General features: G+C 39.8%; 1 protein-coding gene across 4 annotated transcripts in view; it reads right to left on the minus strand.

Moving 5' to 3' along the window:
- Positions 1 to 6,927: 6,927 nt before the first annotated feature.
- Positions 6,928 to 13,167, minus strand: part of STS (steroid sulfatase) — a 124,858-nt gene continuing 118,618 nt past the window's right edge. For all 4 annotated transcript variants that reach the window (XM_076357989.1, XM_076357973.1, XM_076357981.1 and 1 more), the window contains one exon: positions 6,928 to 10,384. In XM_076357989.1, the coding sequence (XP_076214104.1) occupies positions 10,002 to 10,384 (383 nt within the window). In that variant the 3' untranslated portion in view covers positions 6,928 to 10,001. The remainder of the gene's footprint in view (positions 10,385 to 13,167) is intronic.

Consider the following 13,167-nt stretch of genomic DNA (forward strand, 5'->3'; position numbering starts at 1 on the left):
ATATACCCAATATAATGCAGGGTAAACATTTTTAACTTAAGAAACAAGCTCTAAAAAATGCTTAGCAGATGGAGCCCTAAAGTAATTTTTCAGGCATAATTCCAAGCAGTTTATTTGTTTGCTTGGCTAAGAAGTATTTCTGAAGATACAAGAAGATGGAAAATGTATGATATGCATATAACAATGTAAACTTTTTAACACGGCAGGTAAACATTCACTATAGTAGAGATTGACAGTTGTATATTAAATGTCATGACTTTTTTCCAAAAGTTGAGCAGTATTCTTCAAGTCCAGTTCTTTCAACACAATCATAATTGATGTTAACAGAAAATGTAAATTGGAAAAGATCTTAATTTACTGTTGGTAAAACTCTATTCTAATTGAAATATCTCACCCTAGTAAAATAATTAAAATGTTGATGTACAAAATGATTAATATGACCTTAAAAACAAATTTCTTGACCTTGTATAATGATGACACTTCTTTTAAATACTTTCAATAGGATATTTCGTCACTGATTTGCAGAGCATGGTGGAGACAAAAAGAACTGAAGGTCAGAACCAAAAAATAAGCAAACAAACAAGCAAACAAACAAGCTTAGCCTTTAAAAAAGTGCTTTAAATGAAATTCAGGCACTTAGTTGTAAAATTCTGATTGTGAAAATCTCCATTTGGGTACTGTTGAAAGCATTTAAATTTCATACATGCCTCACTTTTCAAAGAAGATTTTAAAGATTCCAGGAGACAGAAGTGGGATTCAACTCCCTAAACTCAGATGTCTTGAGATTTATGCTGTTTATAGTGGTTATCCTATGCTTTTTTTTTTTAACTATGAAAAAGCAAAAAAAGAATATTCTTAGGCATGACTGATATAAACTTTATGCAGCCATACAAGCTAGGCTAGACACATCTTGTTTTTCTCTCCCCTAGGTAGAAATGGGGGCGAGCTCAGCTCTAGATATCTTCATTGTAGGTGTGTGAACTTAAATAAGATAAATCTCAGACCTACAACTGTACTGCTGCCTACAGTGATTTCTAAGTCCTTCTGGAGCCAGGGAATACATCCTCCCTACGATGTCTAAGGACTCTGATCCTACTTTCAGAGCACTCCTGGCGATGCAAGAAGAGGTTCTTCCTGCACAAGCACAGCTTTCTTTCAAACCCTGGGATCAAAGAAGACAGATAATTCTTTTGAGCCTTCCCTCCTCGACATTTTTCTAGATAGGACATACAGTTAAAACAAAGCATCCCTAAGCAGCTGGCTGGGTGTGAGAAGAGGGTGGGCAAGGAGAAGCACAACATACTTTCTGCCCTTGTGCACAAGCTTTGCTGCTCTGCAGGAAAGACTCCTAGACCTACTGGGTCAGGGAGTGAGTAATGGTGACAGAAAGTGACTTTATAGCCATAAGGTATGTCTCTCTCTGCTCCAGAGGCAATCTGTGTACTTCATGTGACTAAAAATACTTAATCAATCTTGAAGTTTTGTAGCAAAGCTGTCATCACAACCCAGGTGAGTGCCCTTACTGCTAGGGAATATTACCCTCTTCCTGATTCCCTGGATTTAAAATTGTTTGCTACTCAGTGGTACAGTTTCAACCAGAAGATGAAGAGTGATTTTTTTTTTATTCCCAGCCTGTATACTTTCCTACATCTTGATTTCATCCCTCAGCCTCCTGATAAAATTCTTGCCTCCTCTAAACTGGCTTGTAGATGCACGCTCTGATGAACTTCACAGCCTTCTTTTTTTAATAAATAAATAAATAAATAAATAGGCACCATGCAAGGTTATCTATTCCCATTTGGTCCACGGACTCTGTACCTTCTCCCCTAGCAGAGCAAGGCCAGCCAGTATGGAATGAGATTGTGGCTGGGGCCCACAGACGGTTTCAGAAGGTGGAAAGCAAGCCTAAGGCCCCAGTTTGTAAACCTACTCTGCATCCCCTAAAAGGTATCCTTATTCTAACTCTTTCCTGACTATATAAGCCTTTGGCTTTGCCAGGCTATTAACATCTTTGTCAGGGACATGGACAGTGCACCCTCAGCAACTGTGTGGTTGACACCAAGCTGAGTGGTGTGGTTGGTACTCTAGAGGGAAGGTATTCCATCCGGAGGGACCTTGACAGGCCAGAGACATGGTCCCATACAAACTTCATGAAGTTCAACAAGGCCACATGCAAGGTCCTGCACCTGGGTCAGGGTAATCCCAAACATAGATACAGGCTGGGCGATGAGTGAATTGAGAGCAGCCCTGCGGAGAAAGACTTGAGGATACGGGTAGATGAAAAACTGAATATGAGCTGGCAATGTGCGCTTGCAGCCCAGAAAGCCAATCACCTCCTGGGCTGCATCAAAAGAAGTATGGCCAGCAGGGCAAGGGAGGTGATGCTCCCCCTCTACTCTACTCTGGTGAGACCCCACCTGGAGTACTGCATCCAGCTCTGGAGCCCTCAGCATAAGAAAGACATGGACCTACTTGAGCAGGTCCAAAGGAGGGCCACGAAGATGATCAGTGGGCTGAGTACCTCCCCAGTGAGGACAGGCTGAGAGAGTTGGGGTGGCTTAGCCTAGAGAAGAGAAGGCTCCAGGGAGACCTTATAGTGGCCTACCAGTACTTAAAGGGGGCCTACAGGAAAGATGGGGAGGGACTCTTTATCAGGGAGTGTGGTGATAGGAAAAGGGGTAACGGTTTTGAACTGAAAGACAGTAGATTTAGATTAGATATGAGGAAGAAATTCTTTACTATGAGGGTGGCGAGGCACTGGAACATGTTGCCCAGAGAAGTTGTGGATGGCCCATCCCTGGAAGTGTTCCAGGCCAGGTTGAATGGGGCTTTGAGCAACCTGATCTAGTGGAAGGTGTCCCTGCCCATGGCAGGGGGGGTGGAACTAGATGATCTTCAAGGTCCCTTCCAACCCAAACCGTTCTATGATTCTGTGAGTCTATGATTCTACAAAACCTGAAGGTTCAGTACCCTGAGAATCAATTGGATAAAAGTTTAAGCCACAACTTATGTTAGAGGGTTGGTGCCTTATGACTCTCTCTGTACTGATCAGCAGAGATTTACTGTTAGCAAGATTTCAATGAACAGCAAAAATTCTGCTCCAGTTTTCATTACTTTCAAGACAGAAGAGGAACTTTGGCTTAATCAGACACAATTCCTCAGGAGGCTCCTACAGCATTGCTGCCTTTCTACAGATTTACCTGACAGTTTTATGGATGCAAACCCTTTCTTTACATGAAAAGAGATTGTTATACTGTTAGATCAAGGTGATCATCCATTAAGATCCAGACTCTGGCTTTAATCTCTGTAAAAAGAGATGTAAAAAGGTGTAACAACGTTTCATGCAAAGAAAGGATTTACATTCATAAAACAGTCTTAGGTAAATCTGTAGAAAGGCAGCAATGCTGTCTGCATTGCAAAGTGAAACTGTGAATCTTTCATTGCAGTGAAACTGCATTCCAAGATGGGTCTGGAGAGCAAAAAGGAGAAACACAGGAGATACCTGAATCTGAGTTTAGGTTTAAAATGTGAAAATGGCATCCCTCTACATAGTCTGGTACTGAGTGTTTAAAAACTGATGGGCAAAACTAAGTGTCTGCAGCTGCACATTAATGCAGCTGCCTGAGCTCTAGCAAAACACTTTTATCATTGTCATTAATTTCCAGAAAGGGCAGAATGCCATCTAGCTGCTAGGGATGGGCTCTCGCGATTGAATCTTGTTGAAAGATAGATAATCAAAGAAGGTTGTCATTCAGTAGCATAAATCTTAGTATCAGAGAGGATTTCCCTTTATTTTTAGTAAGTATCATAGGGAAGAAGGATGGGGCACAAAGCAGCTCCTTTTGCAGAATACTATGCTTTTTAAAAGCTTGGTGAGTGATGACATATCACTGGATGACTGTGCTTTTCATGTGTATCAGACAGGCAGGTGTTAGGATCTAAAATTCCGATTCTAACAATCTCCCTGGAGCTTAAACAGTTATCCAGACAGTGGCATTAATCAGTTACTTCCCAATGCATTATATATGACAGTGTAAGGTTGACAATTACACACCAATCAGCACATTTGCCTAAACCTGAATATTTTGTCTGTTTGGCAGGAGGAAGTATAACATAAAAGATAAAAATAAGGAAAAAATTAAAGAAGTTCTCACACATGGTACAAATTTCTAGTATTCTTTCTATCACTACCAGCACAGGCAAACCATTTTTAAAGTTGTTTTTTTTTTTTTTCTTCATAGCTTGTTTTTTCATTTGTGAGCAATGAAGAACATACTAAACCAAAGTTATCCTCTTGCAGCCCAACTTGAGTCCATAAGGCTTTTGAGATGTTTTGTGTCTAATCTTTTTTAACAAATATTGCTACCCAAAGCAACTTCATATCAAATTGTCTTAAAATAAGTGTCACAATGAAGAGTTCTGTCTTATAATTTCAACTACTTCACAGTATTTTTCACATAAATAAGGTACAATAAAATATTATCTGCATACTAAAGCATAAAAAGGCTTTATTATTTGATAACTGTAGAATAAATAATGTTGGAGGGGTACTTGTAACTGAGCTGACCATATATGCTGAATTTGTTCTCTTCAAATATAGTTTTCTTTTTCAAGGAAAATACCTGTGGCACCATTCTTTTATAGATAAGACTAACGTTAATCTACATAAGGAACCTAGCATGATTTATATTAAAGGAATGTTTTTTAAGTATTCAGGAGATGCTGTACAAGCATTGCAAAGCCTATAATCCATATCCTGCAAGGTCTGCAATGTTTCATAACTTTGACAGTACAATTAGAGATGTGAGGATAATCAAGTCAGTTTTTATCTTACTAGCCAGCATAGTGTAAGCTTCAGTGGTAGTCTGGAATTCAGCATCTTGCCATATGCATAAGAAACCTTCAGTTGCTGAACCTTTTGTTGGCGCAAGCTCATGCTCTCAGTACTGAACTAGCAGGTTAAGCTATTGTGAGTAGTCTTAAGAACAATTTGCAACATCCTTTGTTTGCTGTACAGGTGAAGTTTTAGGCAGATTCTTATTGTTTTTGACATAAATAAAAGCTACCAAGAACACCAAAATGTTTTGGAAAAGCCATGGTGTTTCCTGGACTCCCTGAATTATTTCCAGTTTTAGCAGCCTGCAAAACTGGACTTCCTGAATTATTTGCAGGTTTAGCAGCCTGTAAAACTGGTAGTCCCTAGAGCCTGGCTCAGGTCTTCTAGTCTTCCAGGGAACAAAATGCATGACTGTTGCTGTCTTAGACCCAGAGTTTCAGATTAAGATCTGTCACTTCCTGAATGATGATTCAGGAGTAGCCTGTTTAGTCTGTTTACTCAGAGGCAAGGGGTCCTGCATCCTGTGGGCCCCCAGCAAATTTCCACCTGAAGTCTGACACTGAAGGATACTGCTGCAGAATACACTGCAGTCCAGTTGGCCGCAGAGGTGTCCTCATTCCTCCTGGTCACCTGCAGTCCCTGACAGACCCAGAGGAACCAGCATTTCATACGCCTCTGTCTTCAGGTTGGAGATAACCCCTGGAAACCATTTGCTCCCTGGTGGTTCCCAGTGCAGAGTTTTGCTATGCCAGCCTTTCCGCCTGCCCACACGGCCGGCCACTCTGCTCGTAGTGTACTCGGGAAGGATGGACTCCTCTTGAAAGTGAGCTCCTCAACCATATTTTGGATGGTACGCAGGCAATGCCAGACGAAAGAGAATGACAGAGAAGATGAAAAAGCCTATCTAATGCACAGAACTATCATGTCCTAATGTAAGTAAAAAACCCCTATGTTTTAATATATGTACTCTATTAGAACATAGGATTTTTGTAGCTATGCTTGCCCACTTTTTTTTCTTTTTCCATTTATTCCTCTATCAGGTGATATCTTATGTGAAATTTTCTACATTGTCCACACATCTGAACACCCAGATCTCACATTACTACAGTGTGAAACAAGCTGTTGCTGGCAAGTGATGACTCTTACTGAGCTGTGAAGGAGAGGGACCATACTCACTCAGTTCTCTGCAAACTTTCAGTTGGATTTCAGTAAGCTGACACCTATCTCCAAAGGCTCATATTTCCCCTTTTCTTTTTCTTTTGTTTTCTTTTTCTGACACAGTAATTTGAGGCAAGTCAGGACATCTTAATTTTTAAGAGCCAGGAACCTGTGACATCCAGTCCCTGAGGGGAAAATACTATTTAAATAATTCCATGTAGTCTCCCATGTCTGCTAAAAGAGAGAATAAATGTAATTAGAAAAATGCAACTATCTTTCCCTGAATCCCCAGTGTGCATCTTCTTTAGCCCTCTGTTCGCTCTCCTCCAGGCCCCGATCCCACATGTGCTAAACAGTAAGCACAGAACTTATCTGCAAACCTGAAGTTAAGGGTATCTTATACCTCCTAGTATAGTGGGATCTTATACATCCTAGTTTTCCAGCTCTTAAACTATACCTTCTGTAGAGAAGGTGCCTTCTTGACTAGAAAGCGCACCTTTACCAGCTTACCACTTTCAGCATTTTTTGTTCTTTCAGTATTCCCAACAGTTAGAGAAATACTGTTACCCTTCTTTGGGCACAGAGGAGGAACTGAGAAACAGAGTTAAATGACTTGCTCTGGGCCATACAGGGACTCTGTGACTAACTAGGATTTGATACTGTTAAATAATTCTGTAGAGGAATACACTTTCCTCTGAAGCTTAACTCCCAGTTTCAGCTGACATATTCTACAAACAGGCACCATGTTACAATACCGATGCTCGTTAAATGATAGATTGAAAGTCAGTCTCAAAGTACCAGAGCAGCACATTCTTCTTGAGCCTTCCTTGTTAATAAATTGTGAATCACAAATATCCCGTCAATAACCTGTTGTGAAAAACAAAACTTTTCCTTGTTGGATCAGGCAGTGCCATTACAAAAATGGTATATTGTGCTTCTCAATTTATTTTGCAGATAAACAAGACTACTTTAATTACCATGATCTGATGTGACATCTCCAGAACAGAAGGTACAGTACTGAAAGGTATAATATATTTGCAATACAGGGATGGCTTATTTTAGGCATTAAATGAAATGGCATTAACATAGAGTATAAAAAATACTGCCCTATTCTTAATAGAATCTTTCTTGAGGGAACAATTTTAAAAATGGATTTCAGATTTTACTGCTTAAGTCAAAATATTAAATGTTGCACTAAATTATATTTTGGAAAATGTGAAGCTTGTGCCACAAACAAGAAATAACTTTTATTATTCAGGGTGTCTTGGGTGTGTTTTAATTTCTTAGATTTCATAATGCAAAGTTAATCCTTGCCAGACCTTAAATAAGTAGGAGGTTAGCAGAGTCATGGAGCCCTAAAAGTCAAATCTTTTCACAGACCACTTTTCATTTTCTGATTGATTAGGCCAAAATAGCCATTGTGATCAATATAACAAGCAAATAGGAGGACTGAGTGGCAAAGAAATAGGTGAAAAAGTATTTATTTGAGGTGTGTGGACATTTTAAGAAAGGAGATTAGAGAGATGGAACCAAAGCCAAGGAGGGTATAAAAGAAAGGCCATATTCAGGCAAGAAGAAATCAGAGCAGTAGAAAAATTATCATTTTTGATACCTCAGTCAGGCAGCACAGAACAGCTGCTGTGCCTAACAGAACAAACAATTCTTGCACCTGCAGAAAGAAAAGAAATAATGGGAACATAGCATCTTCCTAATGAAAAGAAGTTGATGTGGATGTCCTTGATAATATAAATTGAGGTCCCTGTTAAGGTCACAGCCCAGCAACTGTGGGAACAAAACAGATCCAATGACACAAAAGACCTTGTCTGAGTTACTGCTGTATACCTAACACACAACATATTTTCTCCCATACCCATCAGCAGGAATATTTGCTTGAAAAGTTTTGTGTAAGCTGCAGCAGAGCTGTGGGAGCTGGAGAGAACATCCCCCTGTACCGCGGTGCTTAGTGCCAGGGCAGCTGGAACCCTGGCTGCAGCCTGGGCTGCCTACCCGCTGCAAGGGGAGGCACGGAGGCACCAGCGCCATGACCCAAGGGGTTTTTGGGCCACGTGGTGAGGACCAAAAATTTGGGATGCATGGATCCTGCCACGATGTCGAGAGGCAGCCACTGATCACTGCAGAACAGTACTTGTATTCAAACTGCAGGCATCTTTCTACCTAAGTTTATGTATGTAGTACATTCAGTAATTAAGTAAAGCAAAGAGGGAATTATGCCACATGAATGGCCATCTGACAGATTTCCAGGTACAATATAAACAGTCCTGAGTGGTGGAAATACCTGAACAGACTAACTTTATCAGCATACACAGGACTTTGCTACCTACAGACAGCTTGCAGAGCACATACTTAAGATACACAATCATGAACACAAGGTGAAACGTCAAAAATAGGACTTCAAGGAAAGACCACAACATTTCCCAGGACAGGCATCTGGATATTGTTGACAATGAAATTTTGAATGAAACTGCAGCAGAAAAATCAAATAAAGCCTAGGTTTTACAGACAGAGAAAAATACCATATATCACAATATATTTTTATAGGACAGGCTTCAATAGTTCCCAAGAACCAGGTCACAACCTTAATGTTGGCTGACTGAAGCTATTGCATTACTATTGTCACAGATCACTTTTGCATTAGTGATGTGCTTATACCACCAAACAGATTTTAAAACATTATAATGTTGGAATTAACTAGCATTTTCTGATAAGGAGCAAGTCACCTTCTATTATCAGGCATCAAATCATTTTAGTATTTTGCTGATATGTTTTCCTCTGGTACAATCTGCCAAAGAAAATAGCTTGCCTGCCTGTAGAGTGGAAAGAAAATGTGACTGAATAAGATGCAGATAAAAATGGATACAGAAATTAGCCCTGAAGTACTCTAGATTTCCCAAGGCCTTGCTAAAAACTCAGAGACAGTTATATTTGGCTTCAAGTGCTCAAGCCCAATTTTTTTCTCAGAAAATGGTAGATCCTATTCAGAGAGTTTAAATGATGGCAAAGATATTTAAAGGAAGACCAAATTTTGTTTATTTGTGATGTGCACTACATTCATCAGTGGTAGAATAGGTATGGTAGATAGATAGATAAAGATATCTTTGTAGTATCATGTGAATTTGGAACTCAGATATCAAGTATGGACCAAATATTTCATTTTAGCAATCATTCATATGACTGTACGGGTGTGTCTGTATCAGGGATTGAAGGATTTGTGGGTTTTGGGGGGTTATGAATTTGGCTTGCATATATATATATATGGAGACTTATGGTACACACTCAAGTATATGACTGGTGCACTTGAAGTGGCTTCCTTTTGAAACAAAGGTTGCTGCCATGCAATAGGCAGCTAGGGAGCACCATTTTAATGTGGACGCAAGGTCTTCTGCTACATAGCTCTCTACATTTTTATGGCACATGCAATGTTAGATTGTTGGCAATCTGTTTATTATTTCATATCCGTGATGCTTGTTGATAGAGATGCTGTTACAGGTCTGCTTCTTACCTATCTGTGAGTTATCAAATTATAGTCACAGGTAGACGTCTCCACTATTATCTCTCTATTTTTAATTACTCAGTGCTATGTCCTACTAACGGTGGGTAATACTTAGCAAAAAGGACAGGAAAGTGTGCATTTAGTGGTTGTAATTGACAGAAACTGTAGGTAAATTCCTTGCTGTGTAAGAAAAAATCTGAAGCTGAAGATGTAGAAAATGATCTCATCTAGAAAATGCCTACAGCCTACCCATTTGTAGATGAGGACGGCAACATGTGCTTCATACTGATCCTTGTATTATAAAGACAGAAAAGGTGTGTCTTGCCCTCCTTCTCTTGGCACATTTTCTTGACCAAAATTATCTTCTACTGCAATGATGTATTTAAAGCCAGGTCCTCCTATATAACAAAATCTTCTGAAGGCTAGTACTGCGGTGGTTCAAGTCAGCTACCTACACTCTCTTGTTCCAGTTTCTGAAAGGGAATTGCAGCTTGTTTATCCTGGGTGCACCTCTGACAGACTCCCTTCTGAGTCATAGTCACAGTAACAAGACTGAAAGAGAGATGAGCAGCATGGCTGGAGCCATGGTTTCCAGAGAAGGTTGTCCCACGACAGCTGGTCAGGGACAGCATGCAGGGATCTGGTGTGATTGTCTACTGCTAGGTGTATGACCCTGAGGATTTCATAGAAATGGCTCTCCGTTTCTGGAGTCAGCGGGACTCTCTCTTCAGGGTCTCTGGAAAGATCGAAGAGCAGTGGGGGATCATGCCGTGTGATGAATCCTCCATGGCAGAAGCAAACATGAGAATCGTAGCAACCATTGGAGTCTTCAGGACTGAAGTTTGGAGTGAAGAAGAAGACTTTCCAGACAGATTCGCCTGCAAATTACAGACACAAAACAACTGGTGATAAAATGACAAACTAAAAGTCCCCCAGTCTTATGAAACTCTAATTTACACCATGGGAAATCAGTCTTTTGGTACAACCTCACCCTGTACAGGAACTGCAGTATACTGAAAGAGTAAAGCAAAATTGAGCAAAACAAAAATAAGCAAAACATGGCGATTTTCATACTACACATATTTATGAAATAATTATGATCATTTCATTTCCTTGGAAGAATTCTGATTAACTAAATCATAGAAAACTTAAAAGAACTTTGCGTCTTTACATAAACAGTGCTAAGAAGATTTGCATAAATATTTACTAAGCCATTGTACTGTCTTCTTCAAGACTTATTAAAATGTACCTTTGCCCCTTGACCATATCTAGACACCGTTGGATCATGTCTGCTTCTCATTTTGCTAATCAGAATAATTTCATCTTTACCTTTTTCTCTCTTCCTCTCTCTGTTGTATTAACCCATTGCCCTCTGCCACATGCTTTCATTGCAAAAACCTGGAGACAAAGTTTCTCGTTTTATTAAATGTGATGACATGAAAAGGTATAATGGATGCTAAATTCCTGTCTTAGGCCTCTAGATGTTTTTTTCAAAAATAAACAACTGTTACGGTAGTACAATTTGTAGGTGACATTCTGCTTTGTAAAATGGGAACCAAAGGTCTCCATTGGTCATTTTCTCTCAGCTTAAATTGCTGTGTACAGAAACTGAACTGTCTGCAGTAGTGTAACTTCGTCAGTATTTTCACTGTTTAAAAATACTAATTATTTCCTGGATTAAGAATAAACAGATATCAGTTGGTTCCTTCAGAGAAGCACTCTTGAACAGAAGGTACACTGGAGAATCTGAAAATACTTAACAAGAAAGGAGTAAACGAAAAATGGCTACTGTTTTCCTCAAGTATCACAGAACAGACAGGGAAGGCAGGAACAGACAGGCACTTCCAGGGAAGCACACCATCCTCCTACAGCCAGGGAAGCATGCAGTTCTCCAGAAATGGACCAAAGAATAATTAATTAGAGTCAAATTCTGTACTTTATTCTTAATAAAAGTAGGATACTACACAGCTGAGGTCTGTGATGTCAGACTACCTACCCACTTGAGTCTATACAGACATCAGAAATACATATACATCAGTAATTTGCATTCCTCAGCACCCTGTTGTGAAAAACATCTTTTGTATCACCTCATTTTTTTAAATACTGGGGGAAAAACTCTTTTTGGTATTTTGTTGAATCTTGTTAAGTTCACAGAAAGCTTGTTAATCTAGTAAGAGTTTGTCCCAGATTTATGTGTGCTACAGTGGTTGATATTCATTAATCAATTAATCAATTCAACAGAAAGGAAAGCACTAGAAAATGCGAGGAGAGCAGAGATGAACTGTTAGATGCCATGCTGTAACTACCTCACACTCAATTTTTAAAGATAAAAACAGGTTTAAAGAAAGAAATGTTTCAGCGGACTGAAGAGTCACAGGCTGCAGTTCTAGTCTATAGCATGAATTTAAAGGACAGTAGGTGACCTTAAGATTCTTTACAACTTCTTCTATCCCACAGCATTTTTCACATTATAAGAGATTTTACATTTAGGAACCAATTCAACAACAGAGCCTGGAGACTTCCAGTTCACTTAGTCTGCACTTAAATCAGAGTCGGAGGGGTGATGCTTATTATACACATTAGACTGGGAGAACCCTCTGAATGCTGCTTGGAAGTCAGCAAAGGGGAAGGAGCTTTAAAGGCTGAGAGTGACTTGCTGCCACAGACAATAGGACGTGGCAGGCTTTAAAAGGCTCTGGCTGTGACAGCAGCAGTGACATAGTCTTACTGGGGAAGGGAAGGGAAGGGAAGGGAAGGGAAGGGAAGGGAAGGGAAGGGAAGGGAAGGGAAGGGAAGGGAAGGGAAGGGAAGGGAAGGGAAGGGAAGGGAAGGGAAGGGAAGGGAAGGGAAGGGAAGGGAAGGGAAGGGAAGGGAAGGGAAGGGAAGGGAAGGGAAGGGAAGGGAAGGGAAGGGAAAGCAAGGCAGCATTCCTTCATCTACCTTTCCAATAACATTTGGAAAGGTTGGTTTGATACTTGAATTCTTTGCTGTTTTCTCAGAATTAAAATAAACAAACAAATTCTAACACTCCCCCTTAAATTTCTTTGAACTTATGCATGGAACATTTCCCAGAGCAGAAATATACCTCTCATTTACTGAGATTTAGAATTTATATTCTGGGAAGGTATGTAATTCTATACTAAGCATTCCTTCAGGCTCTTTAAAAGTGTTTAATTGGCAAGATGGACAATGAAGAACAGAAAAAGCCAAAGGGCTTTATTAATCAGTGCACCATATGCCTTTGTAGACCATGCAACATTTGCCCCACCTGAGAATTTGATTCAGGGCACTATAGCACCTTGATATAAGAAGAGCAGAAAAAATTAATATAGCTATTAAAATGTCAACTAAAAGAAATTCCAGTAAGGCCATGCACATGAGAACTTTGTGGTCAGGTTGTCTGACCACACATCTATCTTTGATGGTACACTTGTGCTGAATGAGATTGAAAAGAAATTTTCAGCCAATTTTTTTTGGTGTTGGGCATTGTAGCATCTGGCCAGTTCAAGGGCTTACAGATAACAATATAAAGTTGGGGATTCTGAATTAATGCAAGTCAGTACAAGCAGCTCATATAGGTAAGACATGGGGAAAAGAAAGAAATAAGGAAGTTGTACCATGATTTTTTTTCCCCACAGAATAAAGAATTGTTCAGGTGTGC

Source organism: Aptenodytes patagonicus, chromosome 1, assembly GCF_965638725.1.
Source record: "Aptenodytes patagonicus chromosome 1, bAptPat1.pri.cur, whole genome shotgun sequence".
Lineage (NCBI taxonomy): Eukaryota > Metazoa > Chordata > Aves > Sphenisciformes > Spheniscidae > Aptenodytes > Aptenodytes patagonicus.